The following is a 23,187-nucleotide window of genomic DNA, read 5'->3' as shown; positions in this document are numbered from 1 at the left end:
CTCTAAACAGGAATGTAGACCCTAGCTTCAATGTTGGGATGTCTTATTCACTGATTGTGAAAATATTTATTATATTATACCCAGAGCCGGATTAACAATGGGGCTAAAGGGGCTACAGCCCACGGGCCTCGGGTAGCTGGGGGGGCCCGCCGCAATTCATCAGATCGGGGGCGTCCCCGCTCCGGGCTCCGACTGTCACCTGTTCAAGGAGAATGACAGACAGCTAACAGCAAATGTTATGCTGTTAGCTGCTTGCTGTCACTGTAGGACTTACGCAACGCGCAGTAATCTTCTTACTGAGGAGATCTCGTGAGTGTGAGACTATGAGTCATAGCCTCACTCTCACGAGATCTCCTCTATAAGGAGATTACAGTGCGCCATGGAAGCACTAAAGGGAGTGGAACAACGGAAGGAGGTAAGCTCACGGGGGAGGGGGGCACCTCATGGGAGCGGGGCTAAAGGGGGGGGCCCTCACAGTACCCTTAGCCCGGGGGCCTCCCTTCCCTTAATCGGGCCCTGATTATACCCATCCTTAGTGAAGGATACAATTATTCTGTCACAACAAATATTCCCAGTTTGGTTGTTTCCAAATTAATCAGAATAATAGAAATCCTTCTGAAAAACCTTCTTAAAAGGAAAAGTGGAGGTGTTTCCCAATGCAACCAATAAGTTTCTAGCTATCATTTTGTAGAATGTACTTGATAAATCTGATTGGCTGCTATGGGCAACACCTCAACATTTCCTTTGTACAAGGTGTCATACATCTACTAATATAGCATAAAGAAATATTTTTTTTAAATCCATTAAATATTTAAATTTAAATTAAATATTAATATTTTTTTAAAATCCATCTCTATGCTGTCAGAGACAGTTGAATGTATCTGCTTGATCATAAGACGCCCAGGGATTGCCTTTTAGACACTAAGCTCTCCCTCCCTGGACACAAAAATCCTGTGAATGTTCATGTCATTATTATATCAGTGAGCACAAGTAGGAAAATGGTTTATTCCTGTACACTATGAGAAACTAATGCACTAATCCCTTACAATGGCTGTCATTCCGGTACAATTATAAGTGTGAATTTATTACTGGGCAGGTTACCTAGCTCTGCTAAGAGATAGAGAGAGAAAATACATTTCCTATGGCTTTCCCAAGCCTTGACGATGTTATTCAGTTATCCTAATGTTAACTCAGTGAACATACTGATGAGGAAGTGCTTGCAGGATTATCATTGCTCAGTGATGAGGTGAAGAACTGTTTTTACTTCTTGGTCTCTAAATAAGGAAACTGCAAGCCAGACATATGACCATTCAACCAATTTGGACCTTGAAGGGCCCCTTCACATATACCATTTTCAGAAAGTTGTCCGAAGTAATTCGTTCTCCAGCTTGAATCTTCTGCAGCAACATTTTTATTTTTTTAACCAGGTTTACAGCAAAGGTGGCAAAGCAGGTTAGTGCTGAGGATATTTCCACAATGCTAGTTTACTATTGAATGTTGTTGATGTCAGAATGACGTTGGGGTGTAGGACAGCCTCTAAAGTATAAAGATAGGCCAAGCAAATATATCTAGGCTGCCCACTAGTACTCGAGAGCTACAAAACATGGTCCCTACCACTTTGAAGTTCGATGGGCTCTATGTATTCACTCATTTGCTCCCAGGCTTCGGTTTCATGTCAGCAATCTCTATCTGCCTTCCAAAAATAAGCTCCTGCCGCCATGCTGAAGTGAGAAAAACAAGGAGGGCGGTATTTTTAGGGCCATTAATTCTGACCACGTGTCCAGAAGGTGAACCGGATGGCCGTTGCACAAAGGCTACTCATCACTATGTCCTACGGAGCCAGGATCCACTGGACGTTGCCTCTTCTCCTTCTGCTGGGTTTCGTGGCTGACATTGTTTCGTCTTACCCTATCCCCAGCAGGGCTAATGGAACATTACTAGAAAGAAGATGGGAATCATTTTTTTCCAGATCCATTGGGCTGCCTTCCGACAGATCAGATGCAAAGTGGAAGACCGATTATTTACAGGGAATTAAGAGACAACGGAGGCTTTACTGCAACGTCGGAATCGGGTTTCACCTGCAGGTCCTCCCCGATGGAAAGATAAATGGTGTACACAATGAAAGCCCCTATAGTGAGTTACGTCTTCAGATTTAGCACGAAAGTTCTAAACCGAGCATCTCTGCTAATTACGACGTGCATGTCTAACATTGTTGGTCACTTAATACTTTTAGACAGAGATGCATCTGTTGGAAATCAACGTTGCACAAACTAATCTCAGGTTTCAGATGTTTAAAATTGACACGAATTCACAAACAAACCACGTTAGATAGTGCAGAATAGGAAAGGATAAAAAATAAATAAACTATTGATGTATTTCTTAGAGACAGACAGGATCACCAAGCGTTTCTTTCTACGGTTACTATGAGGAGCTCTGATAAACAATTTAACGAGAAAGAGAATGCCAGGGGCACTGTTGGGAAAGACAGGGGGAGGGGGGAGGTTTGCAAATGTATTTTAGTAGATTTTAGGCATGGTATTGTAAACTACAGAAATAGCCTATATTTGGAAAAACATATTAATAATGCTGACATCATCTTAACTTATAATGTAAAATAATAAAAGTCTAGTTATATGTATTATATATTGGGGGTAGATACTGTTTTGAGGCTAGTTTATTTGTCCCTGTCCTGCTAAGGCGTAAAAAGTCAGAAGCGATATTTTCTAGAAAATGTTTTTCCTAGAAAAAACGTCCATAATCTAATATTGTTGGTAGAAGATGCAAATGATATTTACTGAAAGAGTAGTAGATACTTTGAACGCACCTCCAGCAGATCTAATTAACACAGCAACAGGATAAACATTTAGATTCATGTGATAAACATAAGTCTGTCCTGGGAATAAACCAATACTAAGTGATATCTGCAAACTAGATGGAGAATGAATCATTTATGTTACTACTGTAAACCAAAATCGATATTCAGGAAGTAAAGAGTTACACAATATAATACTGCTGACAATCCTCTGTGCTGCAGATTTACCAGTAAACTTATCGAGAAAACGAAGAATTAGATTTATTTTAACATTGCCAAAGTGTACCTGGATATTATCTAAACAGATACATATCTGGTACTACACATGCTCAGGAGTGATATATTTTATAGTGCAAGGGGTGATATATGTATTGTGATGTTTATGGGTGATATATTTGATATTTCATGGAGTGGTATATTGTATAACTCAAGAGGTGGTATATTGTATTGTTCATGGGATGGTATATTGCATAGATCATGAAGCGGTATATTATATAGTTCAAGGTGGTGGTATATTTTATAGTTCATGGTGGTGATATATTTTATTGTTCATGGTAGTGATACATTTTATAGTTCAAGGTGGTGATATTGTTTATAGTTCATGTGGAGGTATATTTGATATTCTGGAGTGGTAATATTTTATAGTTCAAGGGGTTTTGTTTTGTATTGTTCATAGGTAATATATTTTATAGTTCATGGTAGTGTGTTTTTAGCTCATTGTGTGGTATATTTGATATTTCAAGGGGTTGATATATTATATTATTCATAGGCAATACATTGATAGTTCATGGTAGTAATATATTTTATAGTTCATTGGCTGATATAATATATTGCTTATAGGTCATATAATATATTCCTTATGGCTAATATAATGCATTGCCTATGGCTGATAGAATGTATTTGCTTATGGCTGATATATTTTATAGCTCATGGGGTAATATATTATAATATTCATGGGTAAAGTATTTTATATTTAATAGTGGGGATATATTTTATGGTTCATGAGGTGATATATTCTATAGATCAAGAGGTGATATATGGTAAGGTTCATGGGTGACATTTTTGTAGCTGTGGGGTAATATATTTTATAGGCCAGTATATGACATATTCACGTTTATCAAAATTTCAAGTTAAAATTCAAGTACAGAACTGCAAACCCCGTTTACACATAGTCATATAAACATATGGTCAATGGTATTTGAGCTCTTTCAAAGAAAATTAAAATAATATCTTTGCTGCAGCAAACTGGAAATGTATTATAACTCTGTTATAATGAGTAATACGTATAGAGCCATGCTATTATAACTCTGTTATAATGAGTAATATGTAGAGAGCCATGCTATTATAACTCTGTTATAATGAGTAATATGTAGAGAGCCATACTATTATAAATCTGTTATAATGAGTAACATGTATAGAGCCATGCTATTATAACTCTGTTATAATTATAATGAGTAATATGTATAGAGCCATGCTATTATAACTCGGTTATAATGAGTAATATGTAGAGAGCCATGCTATTATAAATCTGTTATAATGAGTAATATGTATAGAGCCATGCTATTATAACTCTGTTATAATGAGTAATATGTATAGAGCCATGCTATTATAACTGTTATAATGAGTAATATGTATAGAGCCATGCTATTATAACTCTGTTATAATGAGTAATATGTATAGAGCCATGCTATTATAACTCTGTTATAATGAGTAATATGTATAGAGCCATGCTATTATAACTGTTATAATGAGTAATATGTATAGAGCCATGCTATTATAACTGTTATAATGAGTAATATGTATAGAGCCATGCTATTATAACTCTGTTATAATGAGTAATATGTATAGAGCCATGCTATTATAACTCTGTTATAATGAGTAATATGTATAGAGCCATGCTATTATAACTGTTATAATGAGTAATATGTATAGAGCCATGCTATTATAACTGTTATAATGAGTAATATGTATAGAGCCATGCTATTATAACTCTGTTATAATGAGTAATATGTATAGAGCCATGCTATTATAACTGTTATAATGAGTAATATGTATAGAGCCATGCTATTATAACTGTTATAATGAGTAATATGTATAGAGCCGTGCTATTATAACTGTTATAATGAGTAATATGTATAGAGCCATGCTATTATAACTGTTATAATGAGTAATATGTATAGAGCCATGCTATTATAACTGTTATAATGAGTAATATGTATAGAGCCGTGCTATTATAACTGTTATAATGAGTAATATGTATAGAACCGTGCCTGTCTGACTAATTTTGCCAGCTTATAATGAATGAATGCTATAATACATGTATAATCATATAGATTGCAAGCTTTCAGCGCAGGACCTATCACACAAAAGGTGTTGAATTATCAAGAATGATAGTATATTATATAATAGTCTGATTGAAGATAGCAAATTTGATTTTTGTATTTTTGTTTTGCTTTTGGATCACAATGCAACAAATGTCATTCCTCACTCCATTAGTAAATATCCAATTCACAGAATGTATAGTTTATGAATAGAGCTGGACGATAACAGTTAATTCATTGGGGCCCGGGGTACAACTGGTAACATTTAAGGCCAAATTCTGCTGGTAAACAGTGCAAAATGTGAAAATGTAGCTTATCTCTAATAGTAGCCTATTAGATTCTAGCTCTCATTTTCTAGTACAGATAAAGAGTTGAAAACAATCATTTCATTGGTTGCTATCGATTACAGAACATTTTCTTCACAATAACCTGTGGAGCAGATTCAATAAATGCTCCCCACTGTATGCTATGTATATTGTGTGTAGTATTTGTGGTGTATGTGCAACTATAATATGAATATCATATTGATAGACAGAAATTGTATTGTTTCTGTCCAAAGCCTGTATTTGCCCTTGATGTTTGAACAATTTTGTATAGTATAAATATATTAAAAATGTTGTCTTTTTAATGGATACATGACTCCAATGATGTTTTAATTCATATAAATCTTTTTAAGATCGAGGGATAGATTTACTAAAACTTCTAATAAGGAAGAGTGGAGGTGTTGCCCATAGCAACCAATCAGGTTCTAGCTGTTATTTTCTAGAATGTACTCCATAAATGAATGCTAGAATCTGATTGGTTGCTATGGGCAAGTTCTCCACTTTTCTTTTTTCTGGTGTTGCAGTAATTCTACTCCTTAGTTGTTACTATTAGTCATATTCAAATTAAAAGAAATAATTGCAATGCAAATTTTAAAGAGAATGTATCAACTACCCTAAATTCTGAATAAATATGGGTTATAGGGAAAAAGTTAATACATTGTGCAAACCTTAAATAACTGTGTTTTGTTTACTCAGGTCTCTTAGAAATTTCTACAGTAGAACGAGGGATTATCAGCTTGTTTGGTGTGAAAACCAACATGTTTGTTGCAATGAACGACAAAGGGAGAGTATATGCTTCGGTAAGTATTGTGTACTAAACAATTTTAACTGGCAAGAAAATGTAACATTTACTGCAATTGTGAGGAACGATAAACTTATAATATTACTACTATTAATAATAATTGTTTTTTAAACATAGCCCATTCACTCCTACACATATTAAAGTTCTCTTGTGACCACATCATGGAGGCAGCCATTTTGTGAGATGAGATTTTATGAGAAGGCAGCCAATCAGTACAATATGGGCCAGTGACATCACTGAAGCCCTTGAGTTGATAGGCTGCTGCATCCGTAGTCGTTTTATGAATGAAGTGGGCCAGTGTGTAGTGCTAGCTCCTCCCCCCCATCATATGTGGCAAAAATCTGACAATAAAGCAGGAAGGGGATGGAGGCCGCAGGTGAAGGCTCGGAGAGCCGCTTGTTGCCTATCACTGCCCTAGTGTCTAAAGCTTTGTTGCTGCTTGGCCGCATCCTGAAATATTTCTGCTCTGTTTGGTCACAGTGATTACGCCACCACATCGTCAGTGGTTTCATTGGTTCTTAATGAATAGACAGACTGCATTGTCATAATTTCTGGTTCAGGCCACTAGATGGCGCACATGCATCCGTTGTGTAGGTAACAGGTAAAGCTTACCTGTGAGCAGGAAGGTTATTTTGAGTTTATATTTCTTGGACTAAATCATTTTATTAATTAGATTTGCACTCGTTTTAATTAAACATGAGCCAAAAGGAAATTGTTGTTTTGCTGTGTTGCATATATGGACTGTCTGTCTTATTTTGTTGAGAATTGAGAATAAGGCACAATATTTGCTTGGCTTGTCGGACTTTTTTTTCCGTAGCTGTGACCCCAAGTATCAGTGTGCTTTGTTATGGCACCCCAAAAGAGGTTATATTAGTTATAATGTTTTTGACCCAACATATTCTTGGAACCCATTGATGTCCCAAGGCTTGTACTCCTTTAGATACACATATTCTAAGAGAAGCACCATGTAAATAAAACAGAAGAATTTGAAAAAAAGGTGTAGTATAAACCAATTTGAAATAGGTTGCAAAAATGTTATGTGGAGAATGCAAGAGATTTATATATTGGATCATCAATAAAGTTGGGTGTTTTTTGACAACTACAAATTCAGTCATTATGCAAGGAATAAAAATGGGCGTAGTTTCATGTGTAACTTATTGCTCCATATTTGTCCCCTACACACAACACATTAAACATATATTTATACTGTGTTCCTAAAAGGGTGATATAAATGTGCTATATGCTCTGTATGAAATAAAAAAATGCTGACTTAATTAGTTGTGTCTGCACCAGTGAGTGGTTCAAGGAACAGGGAGGTTACTGAGGGGAATGTGCATATCTCCTGAGAAACTGCTCAGGGGTTGTGTCTCTGGTTCAGTGTTTCTTAGCTCCTCTATTCCCTGGGGCAGTGTTCATTATCTTCTCTATTCCCTGGTTCAGTGTTCATTATCTTCTCTATTCCCTGGTTCAGTGTTCCTTATCTTCTCTATTCACTGTGTTAGTGTTCCTTATCTCCTCTATTCCCTGAGTCAGTGTTCATTATCTTCTCTATTCACTGTGTTAGTGTTCCTTATCTCATCTATTCCCTGGTTCAGTGTTCATTATCTTCTCTATTCCCTGGTTCAGTGTTCCTTATCTTCTCTATTCCCTGGGTCAGTGTTCCTTATCTTCTCTATTCACTGTGTTAGTGTTCCTTATCTCATCTATTCCCTGAGTCAGTGTTCCTTATCTTCTCTATTTACTGCGTTAGTGTTCCTTATCTTCTCTATTCCCTGGGTCAGTGTTAGTTATCTTCCCTATTCCCTGGTTCAGTATTCACTATCTTCTCTATTCCCTGGGTCAGTGTTCATTATCTTCTCTATTCCCTGGTTCAGTGTTCCTTATCTTCTCTATTCCCTGGGTCAGTGTCCCTTATCTTCTCTATTCCCTGGGTCAGTGTTCCTTATCTTCTCTATTCCCTGTGTTAGTGTTCCTTATCTCCTCTATTCCCTGGGTCAGTGTTCCTTATCTTCTCTATTTACTGCGTTAGTGTTCCTTATCTTCTCTATTCCCTGGGTCAGTGTTAGGTATCTTCCCTATTCCCTGGTTCAGTGTTCCTTATCTCCTCTATTCCCTGGGTCAGTGTTCCTTATCTTCTCTATTCACTGCGTTAGTGTTCCTTATCTCCTCTATTCCCTGGGTCAGTGTTCCTTATCTTCTCTATTCACTGCATTAGTGTTAGTTATCTTCCCTATTCCCTGGTTCAGTATTCCCTATCTACTCTATTCCCTGAGTCAGCATTATCTTCTCTATTCCCTGGTTCAGTGTTCCTTATCTTCTCTATTCCCTGGGTCAGTATTCCCTATCTTCTCTATTCCCTGGTTCAGTATTCATTATCTTCTCTGTTCCCTGGTTCAGTATTCATTATCTTCTCTGTTCCCTGGTTCAGTGTTCCTTATCTTCTCTATTCCCTGGGTCAGTGTTAGTTATCTTCCCTATTCCCTGGTTCAGTATTCCCTATCTTCTCTATTCCCTGGGTCAGCATTATCTTCTCTATTCCCTGGGTCAGTGTTCCTTATCTTCTCTATTCACTGGTTCAGTATTCCCTATCTTCTCTATTCCCTGGTTCAGTATTCATTATCTTCTCTGTTCCCTTGTTCACTGTTCCTTATCTTCTTTATTCCCTGGGTCAGTGTTCCTTATCTTCTCTATTCCCTGGTTCAGTGTTCCTTATGTTCTTTACTCCCTCGTTCAATGTTCCTCATCTTCTCTATTCCCTGGGTCAGTGTTCATTATCTTCTCTATTCCCTGGGTCAGTGTTCCTTATCTGCTCTATTCTCTGGGGCAGTGTTCCTTATCTTCTCTATTCCCTGGGTCAGTGTTCCTTATCTGCTCTATTCTCTTGGGAAGTGTTCCTTATCTTCTCTATGCCCCAGTTAAGTGTTCCTTATCTTCTCTATTCCCTGGTTCAGTATTCATTATCTTCTCTGTTCCCTGGTTCAGTGTTCCTTATCTTCTTTACTCCCTCGTTCAATGTTCCTCATCTTCTCTATTCCCTGGGTCAGTGTTTCTTATCTTCTCTATTCACTGGTTCAGTATTCCCTATCTTCTCTATTCCCTGGTTCAGTATTCATTATCTTCTCTGTTCCCTGGTTCAGTGTTCCTTATCTTCTTTATTCCCCGGGTCAGTGTTCCTTATCTTCTTTACTCCCTCGTTCAATGTTCCTTACCTTCTCTATTCCCTGGGTCAGTGTTCATTATCTTCTCTATTCCCTGGGTCAGTGTTCATCATCTTAAGCAGCAGCAGCTATTTATATAGCGCCACTAATTGTGTGCAGCTCTGCACAGTGTTCCTTATCTCCCCTGGTCTGCGGCTCCTCTCTTGGTGACAACTCCTTATATGCTGCCTCCTTGCAAAACAGATGACCCGATGGAACTCAGGCTCTCCGCAGCTTCAGGTCTGGCTTCTGATTGGCTGGTAGTGTGAGAGTGGCGAAAGGCTTGTCCCAATCACATGGGGACATAAGCAGCCAGACTCAACAAGCTATTTCTATGAACAGTCTCTCCAATAATGCTGCTCTTAGGAAGAAATCTTATGTTAAGCATCATTAATTATTCCAGTAAGTTGTGGTACCCAGAATAATTATTTTAAATAGGCACAGTCATCTCTGAGTACAATTACCCAGGGGTGAAACAGTGCTTCGCCAGGCCCTATAGCAAAGATTGGGTTGGTGCCCGTGATGTCACTCTAGCCTCTGCACTGGTGGTGCCCCGATCCCGCAGCTGAATCAACTTTAGGAGACGGTCCTGGCGCTTAATACTGGACGTTCTTGGGTGCCCAGAAGCCTTCATCACAACTACTGAACCTCTCTCCTTGAAGTTCTTAATGATCCGATAAATGGTTGATTTAGGTGCAATCTTACTAGCAGCAATATCCTTGCCTGTGAAGCCCTTTTTGTGCAAAGCAATGATGACTGCACATGTTTCCTTGCAGATAACCATGGTTAACAGAGGAAGAACAATGATTTCAAGCACCACCCTCTTTCTAAAGCTTCCAGTCTGTTAATCTAACTTAATCAGCATGACAGAGTGATCTCCAGCCTTGTCCTCGACAGCACTCTCACCTGTGTTAACGAGAGAATCACTGACCTGATGTCAGCTGGTCCCTTTGTGGCAGGGCTGAAATGCAGTGGAAATGTTCCTTTTGAAATAAAGTTCATTGTCATGGCAAAGAGGGACTTTGAACTTAATTGCATTTCATCTGATCAGTCTTCACCACATTCTGGAGTATATGTAAATTGCCATCATAAAAACTGAGGCAGCAGACTTTGTGAAAAATAATATTTCTGTCATTCTCAAAACTTTTGGCCATGACTGTAATATGTTGACCCTTAATAAATAAACGATAATAATAATCATAATAATAATATTACATTTGTTTGAAACTTGTTACAGTCCAATCTTTTACTCTAGATTTGTTCACTATAGTAGCATCACACATATCTAAGAAATAGGGATAAAGGAGCAACAAGAATAACCATTCATTGTGGCCCTTTTATTTTCCCTGTTACGTATAACAAACTGAATACAAGCGCTTGAGAATTAGTTTAAGACACGAATAAGAGATAATCTCTTCACTGTCAGACATGCAGCGTTGGAGCTGCCAATGTCTGTCGGGTATAATTGTTGGCTATCTTGACACTTAAGCTAGGTACACACTACACGGTTTTCGTCCAATAATCGGCTAAATCAGCCGACATACGAACGCTCGTTCAAAAGTCGGGTCAGTGTGTGTAGTGACACGATGGTCGAAAGTCTGCCCAAATGGACGATTGTCGCCTCATTTGGTTGGTCGTACCGTTTAATATTTTCGTTCCAATCTCGTTTCCGTTGTGTAGTGTGTATAAACTTCCGACCGATCCACAACAGTGAGTACGAAATTAATCAATCATTACTCACGACAACATGGCTGTAAAAAGTTAGGGGCGTCCGGTCTTCCCTTTATCGTCCTAAACAAGGCTAGTGTGTATGCAGTCCATGTTCCGATCGCATGTAAAATCGATCAGCATAAAAAGTTGGTGGAAAATTCTGTAGTGTGTACCCAGCTTTATTGAAGAGCAGATTGTGTCAGACAATTGTGACATTACAGTTTGGAACAACAACTTTCATGTGATTTATGGTGAAGCAAAACTTTTTTGTTTAATCTAACAATCTTTACAGAAAAATACAAATTCCGGCCTTGTTTCATGTTACAGAAATTTCGTTCCTTCTGAAACCAGAGTCTATTGTACGGTATACAGCACAATATGAGCGTAACCAATCTACAGCTGTTTAAGGCACTTTTGCTATGATCTTGGCACAATAACGGTTTTGCTGCCAGCTTCCAGTTACGGATGAAAGAAAAGGCTGGGAATCAATCCATGGATTAATTTGTTACTTTATGCTCATTTGTTATTGCTTTCTATAAAGGGATCTGATGAAAATGATGATTTTTTTGGACAAATATTCCAATTGCCGATACAATTTCCTGTTCTGTGCAGTGATACAGTGATAGGGGGTAGGGCTGTAGGGAACAGTACCATTCTGGGGACTAATAGACATAGCCATTACCAAGCTGATAAACAGAACAAAGAGCCCTAAAACTCAATGTCTGGAGGTACATACAAGATTATTCCTATAAACTATAAGTAATAATGGGGTTTAAATACCACGGCACTTATTTGACAGACACTTCCCATGTCTGCTGTTACCTAGCAACCTACCGCCAGTGCCCCCTGACAGGATGACGTTGGGTATAATCACCATAAAATACAAATTGGGAAGTATGGGCAAATAAAGTATATTTGTTCCAGTGAAGCAGGGGCAGATCTAGACTTTACTTTTAGGGGGAGAGGTTTAGCAGAGTCCGCACAACATCTATATTAGTGACTCTGATTAGCGTATAGTTCCAGCCATTCACCAAACAGACCGTCCGCTACTCTGACTGGTGCCATCCACCAATCCATACTTCCCAATGGTCCCGATTTTGGAGGGACATACCGATTCGTGGACAGCAAAAGGGGGCAGTGTTTTAACCCAATCTGCCAATTTGTGGGAATTAATATCTAGGATTATTTTGGGAATTCTAAATGTTGTGAGGTATGCCAATCAGCTTTCTACTGGGTATCTGTGCTGCCGCACATGGCATGGCTGCTCCTGGCAGCTGAGAAGCAGGCAGAGGATAAAAAACAGTGCCCAGGAGTGCCCAGGCAGATCCTCTGTCTACCTCTCGCCCGCCAGCCCATCTACGTAGTGTGTGGCCCGGGGCCATCATTTGTCAGTTGTTGCATGTTGATCATACTTACCAACTGAGAGGGGGCGTGAATGGAGGGTGGGAGGGGGAAGGACGAGGCCAATCGCGTCATTTTGGCCCCGCCCCCCGCAACGTGAATTACGTTTTTTCGCGGGGGGCGGGGCCAAAATGACGCAATTGGCCTCGTCCCGCCCTCCAAAATGGTGTGATTCACCGAGAATCGCGTCATGACGCGATTCTCGGTGAGATTGGGATGCGGGAGAAATGCCAGCTTGCCCGGGAGCCCGGGAGACTGACCCGAATTTCGGGAGTCTCCCGGACTTTCCGGGAGAGTTGGCATGTATGATGTTGATCTATCTTGGTGCATGAAAGCTTGAAGGGAAAAAAACAAGCACCATGAAATCCATATAAAATGAGTGTACAACTCCCACATATCTTATCAGAATATAGAAACCTAATGAGTACAGTCAATGGGTTTCTATAAATCACCAGTAAATATCTACAGCAGAATTTAATCATATACAGAGAATTCACATTTCACTCACACCCTTTATAACATACAAGTCCTGAGTCATTAAAGAGAGCAAAGCATACAAAAGGAGTAACTTTGCTCCTGGGCAAAACCATGTTGCATTGGAGGTGGAGGCAATTTTAAAATGTGTGGACAGAGTTATAGTTGGGATAGGGCAAGTCCTAGATCAACTTTAAATTTCAGTGCAAAAATAAAGCTATCAAGTATTTGTGTGCTACATGAAAAAAACAGTCAGTATTTAACTTATGTGCAAAATAATAAACTAATTTGCACCCCTTGCATTGTAACATGGTTTGTCTCAGAGAACATTTACTCATTTTTTTTGCCTTACTTTATAAAAAGTATTCACCCCCATTGGTAATTTTCACATTTCATTTTCTTGCTTTTCATTAAAAAGAAAATAAATTTATTCAGGAATTTGTGACACTAATGAACACAAAACATTCTGTAACTCTTTTTATTAATACATTGCAAGTTAAAAACAGGCAATAATTTATTACATAAGTAACACCTCTTTATTAATTGATAGGAGTCCACCTACGTAGGATTAAAGTGTTTTAGTTGATTTAAAAATAAATACACCTGTCTGTAAAGAAATGCAGAGAATTTGTCCAGAAGAAGTGGTCCTACAAAACTGAGCATCCATGATAGAAGTGGACAATAGCAGTCTCTGGCTATTGGTGGATTAATATCACTTGTTCTGCACTACGGTGTTCACTAATACTCACCCTAACTTCCCTTGCAGTTTGTCCAGTATATGTGGTTGCTGAAAGTCAAATAATCAGGTCCTTCTTGAACAGAAAAGAATGTTTGTACTAATTGCTTTCTGATGCTTTGACATTTTGCAGCTTTTGGAAACTGACTTAGGGGTATATTTACTAAACTGCGGGTTTGAAAAAGTGGAGATGTTGCCTATAGCAACCAATCAGATTCTAGCTGTCATTTTGTATAATGTACTAAATAAATGATAACTAGAATCTACAACATCTTCACTTTTTCAAACCTGCAGTTTAGTAACTTAGTATGGGGCAGCACGGTGGCTAAGTGGTTAGCACTTCTGCCTTACAGCACTGGGGTCCTAAGTTCAATTCCCGACCATGGCCTTATCTGTGAGGAGTTTGTATGTTCTCCCTGTGTTTGCATGGGTTTCCTCCAGGTGCTCCAGTTTCCTCCCACACTCCAAAAACATACTGGTAGGTTAATTGGCTGCTAACAAATTGACCCTAGTGTCTGTTTGTGTGTCTATGTGTCTATGTGTCTGTGTGTGTATGTTAGGGAATTTAGACTGTAAGCTCCATTGGGGCAGGGACTGATGTGAGTGAGTTCTCTGTACAGCGCTGCGGAATCAGTGGCGCTATATAAATAAATGGTAATAATAAAATACTAATAGTAAATATACCCCATAGTGAGAAAATTTAAAAGAGGTTCTTAGGAACTGATTTTCCAATAACACAATTATTTTATTGTCTTCCTAAAACCCATAAAGAATTTTTAAGCCCCCCAGAAGGATCAATCATTGCGGGTACTCTAAGATTTTACTAACCAACTTGATAGAATAAATGAATGAATTACTTCCAGATTGTGTATTATGATCATCAGCTGTCTCCAAGGGCTCTGCCCAGGAGGGTATTGACATATTAAATGTCAAGTTTTCTAATCCTGATTTTGCGTTCAGTCACTATTTGTGCATTTGTTGTCAAATATAAGCTGCACTATAAATATATTACAAGCAAATAAAAGAGCAACTTGCAAATGTATATCGGCCAGCAAAGAGTCGAAGCTTAACAGGTGGAATCTGACCCAGGCAGCCTGGGAGCAGAGGAAAGAGATTTATTGTTAGATGTAGACTTCCAGGCACCATCTGCCATAACATGCTCTTATCCTTAGCAAATAATGACTTTCTACAGGGTCTTGTAAAGGCACCAAATCGCACGATACTGTGCTTAGCTGGTAAGGTCACTCGGGATAGGGGTACACAGCGCTGTTCTTGCAGGGACATACGTCATGGTAATTCTGGTAGACACTATAAGTGCTGCCTGACCTCATGCACAGATATGATAGCACTATTTTAGACTGTTTTAGCTATTAGTGTTAAGGATTATCCACATTCAGCCGCCGGTTCGGCATATGCTAAGGTCTGTGCAGAGGAGTCAGCTATAAGATGACCACTTCATATCCTGTGAAACACCAAACCTACTGTAATCCTCACAGTAACTTAATGCTGGCTGGTTCGGATTTTCCCTGGAGGTCGTTGTGTACTGGGCTGCTGAACTGAAGCAGAATCATGTAGATGATGTGCAAGGAAGGATACGGAGTCCTGTGTATACTGGGGGTGCTGCTGGGCCCTAAGATCCAGGTAGCCCAGAGCATTATTTACATTTAAATTTAGTATTTAATTAGTGTCATTTTATACTGTGTGCCTATGGAAATCAGCTTATGAAGACCTAGGTAAGGCTGTGTACACACTACAGAACCTTCCGACCAATGTGTAATCTACAACGATTGTGCCTACGACTGAATTTCCAATCAGTCTGCTGATTCATGTGTACACACTATACCATACTTACCTACTTTCTTCAGCTCCCTTCCGGGAGCCAGCCAGTGGAGGGGGGCGTGAAGGGGCGGGGTGGCCGAAATCGCGTCATTTCGGCCCCGCCCCCTGTGACGTCATGACGCAAATTGCGTCATTTGACAGCGGGGGCGGGGCCAAACGCCGCGATTCACCGGGAATCGCGGCGTTTGGGATCTAATTCTGCCCACTTCACTAGGAAGTGGGGCACTTCCTAGTGAAGTGGGCAGAATTCGGGAGATTGCCACACTCGCCCGGGAGTCCGGGAGACTCTCACAAAATGCGGGAGTCTCCCGGACATTCCGGGAGAGTTGGCAAGTATGCACTATACATGATTTACCTTCTGATCTGTGCTCATTTGCTCCAAGAGCAGTGTAGTCGGTCATCATCATCATCATCGTTTATTTATATAGCGCCACTGATTCCGCAGCGCTGTACAGAGAACTCATTCACATCAGTCTCTGCCCCATTGGGGCTTACAGTCTAAAATCCCTAATATACACACACACAGACACATACAGAGACAGAGAGAGAGACTAGGGTCAATTTTGACAGCAGCCAATTAACCTACTAGTATGTTTTTGGAGTGTGGGAGGAAACCGGAGCACCCGGAGGAAACCCACGCAAACACGGGGAGAACATGCAAACTCCACACAGATAAGGTTATGGTCGGGAATTGAACTCATGACCCCAGTGCTGTGAGGCAGAATAACACACAAAATAAATGTTTGACTTTTCCACAATGTCATTATAAATTTCGTTAGCTTCTGTGACTCTGAAACAAAATATTCTGTCTCAAAACTAACGGACGAATTAATCCACCTACAGCACTCTCGACATTTAACAAAACAGACACAGTGACAGGCTCCTACTCTCTCCCTGGGCAGACAGTGGTGTGAGTGCATAATGCATACACACTGCAGGATCGGAAGGCGGTTGGAACAAGATTGTTAAGCAGAGCGAGCAATCAAATGAAACGATGATCGGTACTTTGGAACGACTGTTGTTCATCGTGCAAGTATACAAACTGATGCGATATTGGGCCAAAAGGTTGTTTGTCGGGTGTTTGTTTGACCTGACAATTGGCTGAAAAACCTCTAGTGTGTACCTAGCCTAAGACCTCTTGACCATTACGTGTCTGCATGTAACATACTTAAATGTGTTTGATAAAAGACACTGGTCCAATATAACATGCTGTACAACACTCCAGAATGCATAATCGGGACAGGATAGAACATGACCGATATGAACAAACCACATATATTTTTCATGAGGGGACACCCTTTTCTGATAGGCCCATTTTGGTCTACCAAAAAATCTGAACTGTGCCTTGAAAATTTGTACTGTTGGGAGATATGCAAAAGTGCATGGGGCGGTTTCATTGTACTTGAGTAATGTTTGACTCCGAATCGTTATAAAGTAGGTGTTCAGTAAAGTGTATGTTGTTATGCATAATGGAGGCAGTCAGTTAGTGGACTGGTCATATCTTTGAGAATGGCGCCTATCAATTGACTAGAAGCTAATGATGTTACTGAGACTTGAGCAAGTGATTTCTTAGAAATACTGACATTCATAAGCTAATGCTTGGTCAAGGCAAGCAAGCATCTTACTATGTTATATGATCATTTGGCCACAGTGAGGCGCTGTTCTATTGCCGACTATGGTTGAAACATAATTTGACATTAGAAACAAATTTGGATGTATGAACTTTGTTTCATATTGAGGTGCATTTGACAATACAATCTTCCTACATAAGCTTGAGAGGAAAATAAGCAATTACATAAGGTCCTCCATGCGGCATTGAAGAGGAACTCCTCCTACAATACATTACTCAGAGAAATCCCCCTTGAATCCCCTCAACTAAACATAAGGGTCTATAACTTGGACATTTATGGTTCTGTTAATTAATACCCAGTTCTCCCTGGGGCCTCAGCTGTCTGGTTTAATGGCCAGTGTTACACTAGAGAAGATTTAACCCAAACAGCAAGGGGACCTGAGCAGGCAATCTCCATCGTTCTGTTCTGTGGGGGAGTTGACATAAGAATTTTCTGTTGATTGCAATTTTTCTTCAAATAAAGTTTATTGTTTTCCATTAAGGTATGTACATTAATATGTTTACAGGTATATATTGGACTCATTGATATTGACTGTACACTTAATTTAGAAGGATTTACAGACTAACGAGGGAATTGTTCAGTTACACTGGGAATCATCAGGGTTCCAGACATAATTTACTCTGTATGTTGGCAGCACAGGACTAAATATTTGTGCTATTATTGGTATGTGCTGGTCTAGATGCAAAGCTCTGGGAGATGACGTGACAGATTAATCCCTGCAGGGGGAGCTGTAGAGATATCATTGTTGGATTATATCCTCGTTCCCTATAAAGACATTAGTTCCAATGTAGCTAAGAGCTCTCTTCAACAGAGGCAACCACAGGATCATGCATGTTCTTATGCTAAGTACAGCTTGTTCCCATACTCTTTCTTACACCATTACTGCAATTACTCAAGAAGACTAAAAGGCTTATTTAAAGTGGAACGAAACTAGACTTGCCAGGTCAGCCATTTAAAATTGGACACATGTTCCATGGCTGTATCAGTCTGATACTTCAGATACATCATGTGTCTTAACTATTTTCAATACACCATGTTTTATACCATGATTGCAAGTCTTAAGGAGAAGTGACATAAAATTGTTATTTTTATATCAATTTGGCCCCTTGGGGCAATGTTCCATTGAGGTTTGCATTTCATTGTAAGAAAGCAAAGATAAACCTTATTTCTAACCAAGACAGAGAACTATACTGGCGCACTCAGTCAATCGTGTACTGTGTCCCTTTAAATCACTCTGTGCCTATACAGAATGCCGCACATACACTTAGAATTTGCCAATCCACTATGAATAAAACCAATCGAAAAAAAAGAGAACTAGTAAAATGAATGTCCACAACTTAAACTAACAATGCAAATGTTCCCAAGGTTAAATAAACCACGTGTGTTTTGGTGACCCAGGTGGACGATTCATCTCCACTTTAATAGTTTAAGTAGCTTACATACCGAAAGGATCCCACTATGAGAATTTTCCTCTGATGAAACTGGCACTGGGCAGAGAAACGCGTCAGCTGTGAATATGTCTACTTTCTCCAATATCAGCTATTGCATCTATGGTCCTATGTCTGGAAGACCCAAGGCTGTGATACATTTGCTGGTACTAAGATGACATCACTTTCAAACTAATATGATTATATTATTTCTGCAAAGGTGTATATGATTTTCATTGTGATTGTATATGTTTTAATAAATGTGGCTATCTAATAACCTTGGGAACAAATATAAGATTATTTTTCTTCTTGCTTTATTGGGTATTTTTGATTTTTTTTTTAAACATTATCCATTTATTTTTAAACATACTAAATCTAGATCGACTTCTCTATTCTTTTTTCTTCCAGTCTATGTGAGAGAGAGTTTGGTGCACTAGATATCATTGACCCTATGAGGAATAGAGCACAAGCCATAGGACAACGATCCCTAGTTCACAAGCAGATCCCCACATCTCTCCTCTGTCTACTGGCATATAGAATGCAACACGTGTCCAAATGCATTAGTCCTAATGATTTGTTACATTTATTGTGCATTGTAACCGTCGTTTTTCCACCTTTGAACATCTCTGTATAATGTTAGACAATTTCTGGGCAGCTAAAATACTCACAAGTGTTAATGAGAATGTGATCTGTCCATATATTGGCAGGAGCATTGCAATCTTTTTGTTACATTATCCAACTGTAGGAAGTCCATCGGCTTTCAAGACAGGGTCCTGATTGGCTCGGAATGCTCACATGGGTTAAGTATCATGGGTTCTCCAGTGACCTTCAGCAGCTAATTTACATAATTCCTCAGATAATTTTGCAGGAAGCGCAGTTTCCAGTTTGGTTAGTTTCCAGCCAATCCAACCAGTTGTTTTTTTTTAATGTGAAACTAGCCTAATGATTTATGATGTCAAGGAGCACACAATCTAGAGGAAGTAGATTCCTCTACCATTAGTGTCCCCATACAAACTCTTTGTGGAAGAGGATGGATATGACTGAACGCCCTTTTAAAAATATAAATAAATGTGGTACTGCTTGCATTTTAGGGTTTTAAAATATAGTCTATCCTTGGGATATTTTTAAAACGGTTTATCTAGTTTGGAACTGGTGTTGGGCTATTTGCAGAGAGTAAGAGACGGAAATAGAGGGGCACAGTTGTATAGCTTACTTTATCAAGAATGGAATGTGTAATAATAACGTTACATTGGAATTATTTGTTTTTTACTGACCCTGTTTTCTTGATGTTAGGTTTTTCTAACCCACCTATCAGGTCCTCTTTAAGGGTCGTGTCACATGGGTGCTTGGAACACTAGCGCTGTTCTAACTAGAAACACGGAACTTTTCTAAACTCGTTTGCGTTCCGATGGTGACAGGTGGAAGTGAAGGATGAATGCTGCCCCCCCTTTCACATGACACACCTTCAGAGCCTAATTGCTGTCATGTGACAGGGGAGGAGCCCTAATCTGTCACCATGGCAATGGCTGAACTCTTATGAAAGCTGCATTTTTTTAGCGTTTACAGTTTGCACCGCCCACGCGGTACCACCTTAAAACCCAAACATAACCTGCTATCGTCCTTTGAATGAATCAAACTATACGTTTTTTTAGCTGACAATAAAGAAGTCTTTGTACCTTAAGCTTATACAAATAGATGACATCGTAATTAAATTCTATATAATACATAACATCCTCTCCTTTCTTTTCCAGCCTACGTTTCAGGATGAGTGCAAGTTTAAGGAAATCCTACTATCCAATAATTATAACGCCTACGAGTCCAAAATGTACCCAGGTGCCTATCTCGGATTAAGCAAGCATGGGAAAATTAAAAGAGGAACCAAAATTTCGCCAGCCACGACAGTAACACATTTTCTTCCCAGAATATGAAAGAATACGAAATGTGTCTTTTAATTTTGCACATGTGAATAATCTCCCAGGTAAAATATGTATACAGTTACAGAATATATGTATATTAGGATGGAGATATTTCTACTGGATCCTCGCACCCTGTACCCATCTGTAATCTGCTGACCGTGCTAAACAGACAGGAGGTGAAAGACGACAAAATGTGCTATATTTAGTACAGTAAACTTAATTTATCCCTGACGGATAGAGGACAAATATTGAGAGCTTTGTTTTCCAAAGGACGTTTACCATTTCATTTTTCTGTGGGAAAAATAAGCACATAAGTCCCTGAATCTTATAGAAGTATATAGGATATTTCCCATGTCTCCAAACTCGGCTTTCGGTGTAATTGCATGTAATTGTGCATGTGTATTATTTTGTAAGGATGACATTATGACACTGGATTTACATGTTTTTAAAAATTAATGTTTGAAGAACACGATTAATTTAACTTATATTCGTTTTAACAATAGGTTTTATTTATTTTTAAGCCCTAAGTAGTGAAATAACGATGTTTCTGTACTCATCTGCCGCCAAAACTGGCTTCTGACCACTTACTGATCTTGTGGAAATTCAGGGGTGGCTTAAACACATCTGAAGTCTGAGGCAAAAAACATAAAATACACTCCCCTCCCCCCCAAGGCAGATCGGGGCAATCGCCCTCTAGCAGCACACTACATATGTCTGCCTGGCAGCCAACAATCCTGCCCGGTTTTAAACACAATCAGAGCGGCCGGGGAGCATCCTCTGCCTGTTTCTCAGCCGTAAGGTTCAATTCAAGCAAAGGGGGGGCAGACCAATCCCAGTTGAAGAGGGATGGGGCCATGCTAAATCACCCCCCATATAAATAAAAAAAAGTCTAGGTCGGCCCCTGCTCCGCCCCCCCCCCCTTTTTAATTATTACCACTCCAGCCTTCCAAATCATTTATTGCAAAATGTTAACAAAATAATAAATTAAAGTGTAATATAAAATTCACCTTGTTATCCTAACAAATGAAAAAGTTATTATTAGTTTAACTTATTGTAAACAAAGGCGTTAGAATTGGTGCAATCACTATGATTGGTGCAATCACCAGGGTATAAAGTACACCTGGTCATATAGAAGGCTGTCAAACATTCAGGGATATTGATGTTGAGAATGAATATAGCGAGTCTATTTAGGGTTTGGTGGGAACATGTTGTACATAACACAGAACTTGTCTTACTGGCGTACCCAGAGATAGCTAATTAACTAAGATAACTGCCTCAGATGCCTTGACCTTGATTTGGCCCCTAAGAAGCTTGCATCAAATATGTTCTCTTTTGCGTTGTTTCATTATTGACAGATTCTTGACAATGGGCACCTCACTCTGTCCCCATTACTAGGCTACATACATGCAACGTGTTCATCTGGGCCACACAAATCGATTGTTCTCTTCAGGCTTGCAGGGTGAATGTGGAGGAAAAGGAAGTGGTTTAGTAAGAAGGAGGTTTAAAGTCAGAAAAATTGATTTGGGATTTTTTTACTTTTCGGCTTTCCTTGTGGAAAGTCCATTAAGATTTCAGCTAAGCTGGTGTGTTGTAGACAATATGCAGGTGAATGAGAGTCTGTATCCTCTTGTACGATTATACATTCACATGCTCCCCATTTACCAAGAGCTCCCGGTGAAAGGTTTTATCACTGGTGATAGCTTTAGCCGGGTCCATGGTGAATAGGGAAAGCCTATTTACCATGGACAGAGGCAGTGCAAGGACAGCCGCTGTCCTCCTATCGCTATTGTCCTCTCAGAATGGTGATATCCAGGGGTCTGTACCTAAAAGAATGCTTTATTATTAAAATAAAACATTTTTTTTCCTTTTTTGTTTATATTAAAGCAATTTTTTCTATTTTTTTTTATTTATTGTTATATATATATATTTTCTTTTTTCTTTGTTTCCAAGTTCAGTCTTCCAGTCCCAGTGCGCATACGCGAGACGTCAATGCGCAGAAGGACCTAAGACTGCTGGCGAAGCGACAAGACTCCTCTTACCGCTACCAGCCAGTATCACCGGGGAGCTGAATGTCCCACAGCTGTCCTGACAAAATTTAAATAGTAAATTGAGGTTAGAGAAGATTTCCAGTCATGCGATATTGATTATAATGGTAACTGGAACCCATTAGGTAGAATTTGAAACTATATATTTGGTGCACCCTAACTATTTAAGTGAAGTTTTTGTCATGGAATGAATAGTGCAAATAGGTGTTAACTTGCACCAAACCAAAGCAACCAATCAAACGTTTGCTTTGATCTTCTAACTTCCTCTAGGTGCTGATATCACCCATATGCAGTGTTAGTAAATAACCCACATTGTGTTGTAAATCAATACCTAAAATCAGAATAAATCGGAGCCGTAACTAAAAGCAAGAAGGAACACTGACGCCATTTGCTCCAGGAAGCACTTTTTTAGAGTTTAACATTTTATGTGTCTATTACAGTAGATCCTAAACTTTCTCAGTTCGGGGCACCCTTAGTGTCTCCATATCCTTTTTCAAGGCACCCCTAAGTCAAAATAATTACAAAGTAGTCCCCCACCTTGCTTACCACAGGC

The 23,187-nt window shown here is 39.2% G+C and overlaps 1 protein-coding gene and 1 long non-coding RNA gene across 2 annotated transcripts in view; one reads left to right on the top strand and one right to left on the bottom strand.

Moving 5' to 3' along the window:
• LOC142153003 (uncharacterized) overlaps positions 1-23,187 on the bottom strand; it is a 121,346-nt gene that overhangs the window by 31,529 nt on the left and 66,630 nt on the right. The window lies entirely within an intron of this gene.
• On the top strand, positions 1,379-22,794 carry FGF6 (fibroblast growth factor 6). Its single transcript, XM_075210203.1, has 3 exons — positions 1,379-2,133; positions 6,153-6,256; positions 20,425-22,794. The coding sequence occupies exons 1-3, from the start codon at positions 1,797-1,799 to the stop codon at positions 20,599-20,601; spliced, it is 618 nt and encodes a 205-aa protein (XP_075066304.1). The 5' UTR covers positions 1,379-1,796; the 3' UTR covers positions 20,602-22,794.

The sequence above is a fragment of the Mixophyes fleayi genome, chromosome 4 (genome assembly GCF_038048845.1).
Source record: "Mixophyes fleayi isolate aMixFle1 chromosome 4, aMixFle1.hap1, whole genome shotgun sequence".
NCBI classification, from domain to species: domain Eukaryota; kingdom Metazoa; phylum Chordata; class Amphibia; order Anura; family Limnodynastidae; genus Mixophyes; species Mixophyes fleayi.
The sequence above is the reverse complement of the archived record's forward strand: the minus strand, read 5'-3'. Positions and strand labels throughout refer to the sequence as shown.